General features: G+C 31.6%; 1 protein-coding gene across 2 annotated transcripts in view; it reads left to right on the forward strand.

Annotated features, from left to right (window-relative positions):
• Positions 1 to 9,156: 9,156 nt before the first annotated feature.
• Positions 9,157 to 11,598, forward strand: part of LOC106679162 (uncharacterized) — a 341,257-nt gene continuing 338,815 nt past the window's right edge. For both annotated transcript variants that reach the window (XM_067045902.1, XM_067045903.1), the window contains exon 1: positions 9,157 to 9,274. In XM_067045902.1, coding sequence (XP_066902003.1) covers positions 9,246 to 9,274 — 29 coding nt within the window. In that variant the 5' untranslated portion in view covers positions 9,157 to 9,245. The remainder of the gene's footprint in view (positions 9,275 to 11,598) is intronic.

An 11,598-nucleotide genomic window follows, 5' to 3' on the forward strand; every position in this document is an offset into this window, starting at 1 on the left:
TCGCCTTCTCAAAACCATGTTCACTTGTCTACACCGATATCGCTAGTGTTTTTTGTTTTTTCAACATGACAACGTAACATATGTCCAGATTGACTTTTCGGTGCTGCTGCAAAATAAATGTTGACTGAGCCAGGTGGAAATCCAACACACAACCATCTACATCAAATGTTCTTGTTCCCTCGTCCCAACATGTTTGGCTATCATATCATCATAAAACTTCCCTATCTTCAGCTGAGAGGAAGGATAATACAGGACATTTGATTTTAATCCTACTTTCCAAGGTTGATAATAAATATCGAATTGGCATTATCAAACCACATCGAAGACAAAGAGGTGTGATAATGGCTGTGGTGGTCATTGGTTCCGCCTGAGGTGCGAGATATTGAGGCCTCGTTCGGGATCGGCAAGGTTGTCAATTAGCATCTTGAGGTTAATTAGCAACTTAACATTCGTCAATTATGATTCGCAATGCCATAGCGACAAAGGTAGTTATAGGTACCTGGCAATCTTTTAGAAATATACTACAAGAGTCCGAGAGGAGAAAAAAATAAGTTATTTTACCCTAAGTTTTGATTACTTTAATGAAAGTAATGTATAATTACTAGACGAAAATTGATGAGTTTGGCAAGTATCAGTACAAAATGGCGGCTGTTTCAATAGGTCAAAAAAAATTATTTTTTCTTTAGAAGGTCCACATCTTTTAAAATAATCAAGACCTCTAGAAAATCTAATAGAACGTTATTTACAGAAGAGTAAATTTACTAAAATATGAGCACTAATAGAGCTATTAGCATTCAATATTTCAGATCGAGTTTTTAAAAAGCAACATTTCATAAAAAATGCACTGAAAAATCTGTAATAAGTGAATTTATTTTGAGAAATCTATATCTCAGGAACTATGTGACGTACAGATGTCTATTAGTACTCAACTTAAAGCTAGTTTAATGGATTATAAAGTTTTTTATGATCTTTATCTTCGTAGGAGTAGTATTTTTTATGATATTTGCATATGAATATGAATTTATATTGTATATTGTCCTTCTTAATCACTTACACATATTGTATCCCATTATTTTATACTTTATTTCTTCTTTATTTTTCTATCTATGAATTTTTTTTTTTTTTATAATTTTGTAAATATCTCTTATCCCCCTCTATTATATATATTACCATTTATTGTTTACCTAATTTAATTTTTTTTTTACAATGTTTACTTTTTTTTTAAAATTTATTTATTGATATTTACAACTGTATAAAAAATACAACAAGTAAATTTGATCATAATGACATTATGATATGATACAACATGTAGAGGAACTACCCAGAAGTAGAACTCTAAAAGTTTACAATATAAGGTCACGAGGCCATCTTCTTTTCAGGCGCCTCGGAGGATTGCCAGGAATGGAAGAGGAAGCAAGGTTAGAAACTAGTGAGTTTGGGTGGTTAGGGAGTTTATTATGGAAGGAATAATATCGGGTTCGGGCTAGATCGGTTACATAAGGAACATTTAGGTCTTTATGGATGGTTTTATTAGTAACAAAATAAGGAGCATTGAGGATTTTACGAAGGATTTTGGATTGTAAAGATTGGATACGAGAAATGTTTACTTTAAAATTATTTTCGTTATTGTGACGTGCTTAATTGCCATCCCCACTCCTCCCAATACAAACGGCTCACTCTGACTTTGACTTCCGTCAAAACAGGTACGAATTCTGTCTCATCATTTGATTTTATTCTTTTCTGTTTTCATCACTTAATTTGTACTTTCTTTAATATTTCTTCTCTTATTTTATCTCTTATCTATCTGTTACTATTACCCTTTTCATATACTGTATACAACCTTTAATTTTGCTTATTATATTTTACTTTTCTGTTATTTTCCACTTATGTTTTTTCTTTTTTTTTTGTAACTATGTCAAGTGTTTGTATCTTTTTTAGCCCTGACGAGGCCCTGCAACGTGGGGCGAAACGTTGGCTCAATAAAAATAGTATAATTATTTACTATTTTGACCACACCCGGAGCATATTCCATTCATCGAAAATGAATTCATATGGAATTTTGTCCGAACTACTTGAAATAATTTATTTTAGCAAATACCATGAAAAGTACAACTCCTATGAAGATAAACGTCAATACTACTCTATAGCAGATTAAACTAGGTTTAATTTTTGTGTTAATAAACATCTCTTCGTCTCATGATTCTTGAAATATATATATTGTCTACAATAAATTTGCTAACTACTGATTTTTCAGTACATTTTGTATTGAATATTACTTTTAAAAAATCTATTCCTTGGTGTATACATCGGGACATGTCTTCAGGTATCCTAAATGTATGTTGACAATTTTTTAAATTAAGAATCATTTATTGATAGATATTACAATCTGCCACACAGTTTTGGGCAATAGGTAATAGTCATGAATGATCTCATACATACTAAAATAAAAAATAAAAAAAATAAAATGAAATAAATTAAAAAAAAAAAAAACCTCTTAAAATATATACAAACAAAAGAATAGACAAGATGAACATAATCAAACTATCTGTATGATAATAAATAAATAAAATAATATATACAATATTTACAGAATCGACCTGAGGATCCCTGAGCCCACTCTATCCCCCACGTGTGAGGGGTAGAGCAGAGCTCAAAAGATATGTTGAAAATAACGTTTAAATTTCTGTGGCAAAAGAGGGGTTGGAATTTGTGAGACTTTCTGCTCATTAATAACACTTATATTTCTTTCTAATAAATGTATGATTCCCTGGAGGGGCAACTCTTGTTTGTGTGTTAGTTCGATGCAGATTGTTATAATGTTAAATATAAATCGATTTCAGAGGGTAGTCTCATAAATAAAGGAATATGGCTTATCTGGTGAGAGGGTTGTGAGTCTCGCTGCCGCGGTTACTTCTGCGTCCTATACGTGACTTATAAGAGGGCGTGTCCTGATGATCACGTGAGTGGTTAAGGTTATGTCGAACTTTTTTTTTTTTGACTTTATTTACTTTATTCACAACTGTAAAAGTATTTTTACAACCAGCGAATGAGATGTAGAGAGAGAGAGAGAAAAAAAAAGTCATGAAGGCATGAAGGTTAAGGTGATCCAATGATGCCTCTCCATTAAAATTGAAATTTAAAAATCAATTTAAGAGGTCCCTATTCCAGCTCCTACGTAAACGTCGTCTCGTATCTGGTAAGTCTCGTGTTGATAGTCCTTGAATTAGAGGGTTAGTGTGAGTTGGAAGTGCGTCCTGAAACCGTTTATATAATGATTTAATGGTTGTTTGTACGTAGGGAGTTCTTAAGTCTTTGTGCAAGTTCTTGTTACTGATATAAGGGGGAGCGCTACTCATCAGTCTTAGTAATTTTGATTGAAACTGTTGCAATGTCGAACTTAATTTGAATCTAAATCCCCCGCCAGGGGGTCACGTGACCAAATACTAGCCTCCGATTGGCTGCCTAATGATCACGTGACGGACCACGTGAGTGGTTAAGGGTGGGTCGAGCAGAAAATTTGAATTCAAATCTCCCGCCATAGGTGACGTCACCAAAATGCTGGCTTCTGATTGGCTGCCCCAGCTCCCCCATATTCTCACTACTCTTCTCTTGACCAGGTGTGCGGTGGGCGAAATGGTGAAAATGGTGCTTTTCGTTATAACATACTAAAAGATGGAAATATTATCCTTTTAACTGTTTTAAATGGATGTTAAATTAAAGATCATGAATACCCCTAGTAAGTTCTACAGATAACTACAGTCTGAACAATCCATAATTATTATACGGTAGGCCTTTCATGAGCGTGATGAACATCGCTGAAGTGAAAGCAGTACATCGTTGGCAGTTTTAATTATCTTTAATATTCTATAATAAACTATCCTTGTTCAACATAGCGCGTTATTTATAATTAGAGTGTTAATTAGCAAGGAGGTCCAAGGAGACACCGGCAAACTGCTAGGATCTAAAGCCGTATATAAATGTTTGTCTCTTTTGCCGCAAATCCAAAATAACTACAAACGCTTGACAAACAAAAAAGTAGCATGTTAGTATCCACAATTGGATTTCTGAATTGATCGACAACAATATTAACATTATCTCAAATTTTTATTTCTATTTCGTCGACAAGCTATAAAATAATTTATATCCAAATAAGTCTCAAAACACTCTTCATTATTTCCTTGAATGTCCTACGTTTCGGCCGACCAAGCCATTCTCAAGAACAATTTATTAAATAACAGCTTTATACATTCATTTTTAACACTTTTTGACCAATAACATTATAACTAATAAATTAGCATACATTTTACTGACACAGCATACATTTGCAGGCTATTCTGCCCAGTTCATTAATTTTAAACAATAAAACAACAGAAAATTTTATTAATTTATTAATAAGCTTGCATTAGCTTTTGTTTAATTACCTATTTTGTCACTGTTACATTAAATTTTAAAACTTTTTAGTTACAGATTAACTTAAATACTATTATCACTCTCTTATCACACAATTATTTTAACCTTCCTTGTATTTTGGCCTAAATTCTTATTTCTATTATTATTAAAATTCATATCAATGTTAATTGTAAATAGTAACATAAAATTTAACTGAATTTAATTGAATTATATCATAAATTAATTTTTCTTAAAATTTCTGCAGAGTTCAAATTTCTTGTTAAAATTTACGGTATAATTAATATTTTCTGATACGTATACTCAATATACTCAAGTATTTTTCTTTTGAACGTATTATTTTCCTTATGTATAATTATTGTATTTCAAAATAGAATTGATGTTGATTTTTAGATTCGTTGGCTATATATATATAATAGATGACAAAACATTATCTTCTATCAATTTTCTCTCCATCTTTCTGTATCCTTTCCTGCATAGACCTTCCCTTTCGGGAGTAACTGTCAGCACTTTCCGGGGTGACCAGCCCTATTGGGAGTTCTTTCCATTTCTCCTTCCAGACATCCCTGTTGCTAGTAGCTCTCCAGCAGAGGGGTCCTGCCATCCTCTTGAACATATCGCTCCATCTTTTCGTTTGACATCCTCTTCTTCTTTGAAGGTTATATGGAGTCCATTCTGTGGCAATCTTCGCATCGAAGGAGATGCTTTCTGGATCCAAGCCTTTTTTATTCGATCTCTTTTCCTCACGTCACAATGCTTCCAATATTATTTTGCCACACCTGTAATTTCCTCTCCTGAGCTATAGTCAGTGGCCACGCTTGGCATCCATAAGTGACCACTGGGCTAATTCAACTATCGAAGACCTGCCTTTTTAAAAAAAATAATGTTTTTTAAATAAATAATTTAAATTTTAGTATTTTTATAGTCTCAACACATTTTATATTTGTTTCAAGTCCGACGTTTCGGCCAATCCGGCCATCCTCAGGGACAATCTACTTAATACAATTTTGGAATTATATAATTTAAAAACTCCATGCAGTCTATTCTGCCCAGGTCAATTCAACAACTTCTCTAATTAGTCAATTTTCACATTAAAAAAAAAATTAAAAATCTTTATCATAGTCACTATTTGTTAAAATTTATCACAACAATATTTATTTTGTTAAATCTGTCTGTATAAATGTCTATCTGAAACTTGTCTTCACTGCTGCTTACACCACGAGACTCATTGGTGTTTGGTAGTTTTGCTATTTTTATAATGAAAAAAAAAATTATTATAATATAAAAGAATGGATAAAGAAATGGTTTGTAAATTAGTAATGGTAAATTACGAAATCACAACACAGTCTTATTACTGTCAGATTACTAAATTTCTTTTCTCAGTTTTCGGATTTCTTTATTATCTTATCAAGTTTCACTATATCATTGAACCATACTCATGCATCTTTGTTATACTAATCCTACATATTGCTAAACGGATTAGTGTATAGCCCGTCTTGAATACATCTCGCACGTTCTTTTACGACGTAAAACTGGTCTATTTATTTAGCATGCATCTAGATATTTTTTGTACCATTTTAATAGAAAATTACAGGAAAACACGCGTTTCTTAAAAAAGTGCGGTGGAATAAGTTCATTCTCCGTAATCGCTAATAAACTTCCATGTTCTGTCAGAGGGGACAACAGAGATACGCTGGGCTTACGTTCTCCCCTCAGAGGACAACCGAGTGCAATGCGTAATTGAAACTCAACGATGTAAATACAAAAAACAAAACAAAAAAAAGTTCTTAATTGAAATGATGTTCTGCTTGAACGGAGACAATACTGGATAAAGGTTTCTCTCTTCTAGAAATCTCACTTGAATTATATTCTATCTCCGTGGGATTGTTTTGTCACAAACTTTTTCCTCTGGTTTTCTTCATTGATGGATTCAGTGACAAAGTGAAAATTCTCTCCGCCTTGAAATTGTTTTCCATATCATTTCAACGACTTTCTTCAACCTTCGGAAGTGACCTACATGGACGTCTTCTGCATGGCATCATCAAAGTTCCCTCTATCATTTCCATACATCAATAAGTAGGATCATGTTATACGATATCTTTTCACTCATATTATTTGTTTGTTTTTTTTTTGAGTAATTTCATTTTATTCAGTGAAAATTAGATTTTCTGAAAATTATCCTTTTTTTCTGGAAATTTCTATTTGATAGAAAATTACGTACATCCCAAGTTGTGATTTGAGATTGAAACCTAAGAGGCGTGCCGTTGATGAAATGTGTATGAACTCAGAAAGGATTTTTTCTGCCTATGGACATGAACCACTATGGACATGAACCACTCTTCAATAATACTTTACTCATCCCTATCGAACAGATTTACGACCTAGGACTACATCTGGACAAACGATTAACTAGACTGAAAAGACAGCTATTTTAGTAAATTACTACTTTAAATGACCTGGAGGATGGGGGAGATCTTGGATAGATACAGGGAATTTGACAAGGTTAAAGACCTCTTGTTATTACGAGAATGGAGCTATAACCCGTGGTACGGTAGGGTCTTCATTAAAACGGATGCTCCTCAAAGCTACCTAAAGATCAGTTGTCCTATAACTCGCTTGAGTATAATTGCCCAACTACGATTTTCGGTAAATATGCAATTACTTACTGAAGCTTTGTCCAGCTTGTGATGGAACGGCCCTGGAGGATTGTTTCCATTCTTTGACAAATTGCCCCGCGTACCATGAGAACCGAATCCGATACATGCCGAAGCTAAGCGATATTAGCCGAAATCAGTTGTATGAATTCCTGTCTGTACCCTCAGGATTGGACCTTAAACTGTTTGTTATATATCTAACCTTTTGCTTAGAGCTGGACACCTATCGTCCCAATAGGAGGTATAGTTTTTGATTTTTAATATTATTAAATATGAAGTAATGTTTTTGTTTTACTGTTTTATTCTAACGAATGTTATTCCATATAATAATATTCCAGGATATATTGTTTGTTATTTATATAAACGATCTTTAACTCATCATTTTTGTAAAATTACTAAAATTGATTATCTATTTCATGTATTTCACAGGCTAACTCTATTTGTACGGGGGTTGTCCGATAAAAAAAATCAATAAATTATTTTTTATATAATTTATTCAAATTCTTGAGACTAGTATTAATCTATTAAATAAATCAAATGGTATCCTTATTAAGTCTCAACATTCTTTATTATATCAATAGTTTATCGTTTCGGCCAACTCGGTTGTCCTCAAGGACAATCTGCAAATATAACTTCACACCTCACATCAAAATTTAAAAAAATGTTTCACAGGGTATTTTGCCTAGGTCATCAAATTCAAGTAAAAATCATCCAATTTTTTGAGAACTACATTAATTTTTAAAACTTTAATTTCAGATTAAAACTACACTATCCACTATTAGATAAACAAAAGTTAACGTTAAAGTTACCATAGGATACCATTTGATTTATTTAATAAATTATTATTATTACTTTAAATGATGTTCCTGTTACTAGAAAATCACCATTTGGTTAATTTATTTATTTATTTTGAAAAATATCATGAAAACTTCTACTCCTACCAAGATAAACGCCACAAACTACTTTAGGGGTATTCATGATCTATGTTACAGCGTGTTAAATGGAAAAACTCGTGTTAAATCGAAAAAAATTGCCTTCTTTTGCCGTGGTAAAACGAAATAACATTTAACATGGCTGAGAGTCTGTTACTTGGTCAGTTAAATCGAGAATGACGTCACACAATAGACCAGTTGAGATCGCCGCCATATTAGTTGTTGTGACTTTCAATACAGTTGTCAATTAGCTCACCTTCATTCTCTTCTTCACAAGTTTGAAGATCAATAAGACGCTCATAAGCTAAACTTTCACACGAATTCCACTTTTCACTCACTCTAGGCATGTTTTAATTAATTACTTAAATCAAAACTGAAGTAAACAATAACATGAGGGTCTGGAAGGAAGGTTATAAACATAAAGGCTTATACGACAAGTTGCTGAGAAAATCCGCTAGGGGCTCTTGTGCATTTAACGTTTAACATGACTTCAAATAGGGCTGCTCACAATCTTTTAGTTATAACATTTAACATGGTAAAACATTTAACACAACATCATGAATACCCCTTTTATATCACATTATAGTAGCCTTAATTTGAGTGCTAATAGACAACTGTACGTATAATGGTTTCTGAGATATAGATTTTCCATAATAAATTGACTAACTACTGATTTTTCAGTACATTTTTGCATATGTTGCTTTTAAAAACACTGTATCTTGGGAACTATTTAACGTAAACAGATCTGTTAGGAATCATATTTTAGCATATTTGCTCTGCCTTAAATTATGTTCTATTAGGTTTTCTAATATTGTAAGTAGTTATGACGATATAGAGCTCTGAATGAAAAATTATTTATTAAGTTTTGAAATCGCTGTCATTTTTTCTTCCCCCCCCCCTCCCTACCTATACTTTACTATCAGTTCTGACTAGTAATTATACCTAGTTTTCATTAAAGTAATCAAAGATTTGGGTGAAATGACTGACTGTTGTATTGGACCCGTCTTCACAAGACTGACACTGCGTAAATAAGAGACACATAACGATTCACGGTTAATTTGCAAAATAAATAAAAGGAAAAAGATAATGAACCGAAACGGTAAATAAGATGGGATTTCCTTCAGGTATAGGAAGAGGTGGAGGAGAGGGGAGCTATTGCCACAGGTGGCCGCCAGAGGGCTCTCATCGTCCACTGGCATTCTGTCTTGAGATGTGTTAGTGTCTGTGTCTTCGTTGTGACTCGTTGTCTCCAATGGCAACTACATGTGTCCTCTATGACCAGTAAGTACACCACTTTGTTGCTATGTTGTTCTTGTTGCTGTGTCCAGTGTGTTGTTCATGCGGTGAGGTGTTGTTCAAGTTCTTCTGTCGTGAGTCACCTTCGTGTCTGAATCGATAAACACCTAACTCAGGCTCACCTCTTTGTGTGATAATACATTGGTCTCCGTAGACGGTACGTGAGTATACACCGACATTTCGCGATGGATACGATGGTTTTACACTGTGTAATGGTACGATGGTTTTACATCAGTGCCTTCCTTCATTAAATTATAAGAACAATACAATAATAATAATTAATAATCCTTTTGAATCTCTATCGTTCTAAATTTTTTATTCAATTGTTTTTGTCTCGGTCCTCTATAAATAACAATTTGTCTGGTTATATTATGCTGAATTTAACAAAATTAAATAATAAAATTATATGAAAAAAGTAGGAATATAATCATTCTTTGTATGAAATTGGTAAATTTGGAGTTCATTTCTGTAAAAACAAGGACATATGAGGAAGAATTTTCTATCAAAAGTCATTACAAACACTTTAAAATTATTATGGGAGAATCTTATGTAGATAATTTAAATTTTGATTGAAAATAATGATTTATAACTCTTATTTGACAGGGAAATATTTTGATTTTGAAATTAACTGAATACATTTTTGCTATTATATTATAATTTGTTAAAATATCCTTTATCTTTTATAAATAATGCTTTGCTTTAGTTGTGGAACATCTGAGAAAGTTTTTTAAAATTTTAGTTTATGTATAAAGTATTCTTTAGATTATATCGTAGGCAATAGTTATCTTTTGACAGTCATACTAGCTTAGTAGTAGGCTCCTCAAATAACCTCAGTCTACTGTACTATCTTTGGAATACGTACTATTAAAAAATTAATAAAATCTTTTTTCCGGACGTACCATTATTTAACCAAACTTTTGATATAAAATTCCTAATATATAAAAATGAAAGATACGAGATAAATTTAGTAATAAAGCGTTAATAAATATATAGAAGGTATTTTTAAGACTTTATTATACAAATAGATTATAATCAAATAAGGATTAATTTACAGTATAAATACTGATGGGCTAAAACCTCCAAAATTAGAGGTTTTGTCTTTTTTTTTTGTAAACAATTTTTTTTTTAATATGAATTTGTATGGAAAATTTGCATGAATTATTGATAAAAATCTGTTAGTTTAATCCAAACAATATCAATTTATAAATAAAAACAATAATATAAGTAAAAAAAAAAAGTATTATAGCTTTGTTCGGTATTCCCGAAACAAAATTATTTTAAAAAAAATAATAGTATACATTAACAGGGTCATTTATTCTTCAAACCTCATGTATCTTTTATTTATGTATTGTATGACTTTTCGGACTATTTCATGTCCATTTTGAAAGCCAATTCCTATTAAGTCTCTAATACTATTTATTAATACTTTAACTGTACAACGTTTCGGCCAACTTGGTCATCTTCAATGATATCAATCATAATAATAAATTCACACCTAACTCATCCACTATTAATTTTTTTTTTTTAATATTCTGCTCAGGTCCAATATACAGGTCTAATTTGGGGTTGTGAAATAGAAGGGAAAGAAAAAAAATAAAGGAATAAATCGAAAAACTTTTAGTTAGTTTGTAGACTAGTATTAATTGTAAAAGAAAAGTAAAAGAAAACTGTGGAAGGGATAAAAAAAGTATTTCTTTCTCTTCTCCTCTTTGTTAACTTAGCGTATTTTGTTTTTTGTTTTTTTTTAATTTTAATTTAAAACTTTTATTTACAGATTAACTTAATGCTACTATCAATCATTTATCACAAGATATTATTCGTAAAAAATAATATATTTGCTAGTATTAGAATACTCGTATAATTGTAGATAAATTTAATTTTATGAAACTATAAATCTTCGAAATTATTATTGATATATCTCCGCAGTACTATATGTTTTTATTTTTAGTTCCCTAAACTAATTTAATTCATAGATAAAATTCATATGAAGTTTAATTGGTGTTTGATTTTCACCGAAGTTGTTGATTTTTTTTTTGTTCTGGAAAAATGTTTTTGTTTTTTTTAAATTCGCTTATATACCGATTTATATATTTGTATTTTTACAATAAATATAATAGTAGCAATTTGAGAGTGAACTAAATGAATAAGTTGTAGGAAGTGTATCAGCTGGAAGAGGATAGATTAGCTGGTCCTCAAGGTCATACCTCTGGAACACAAGACAACGCAAGCTGTAATTTCAAACTACATAACCATATTAATCCCAGTTGGTCCTATAATAATAATTATTATTATAACTTTCCAACTAAACA

This window comes from Halyomorpha halys, unplaced genomic scaffold, assembly GCF_000696795.3.
Source record: "Halyomorpha halys isolate HHAL.00 unplaced genomic scaffold, Hhal_1.1 Scaffold180.1, whole genome shotgun sequence".
NCBI classification, from domain to species: domain Eukaryota; kingdom Metazoa; phylum Arthropoda; class Insecta; order Hemiptera; family Pentatomidae; genus Halyomorpha; species Halyomorpha halys.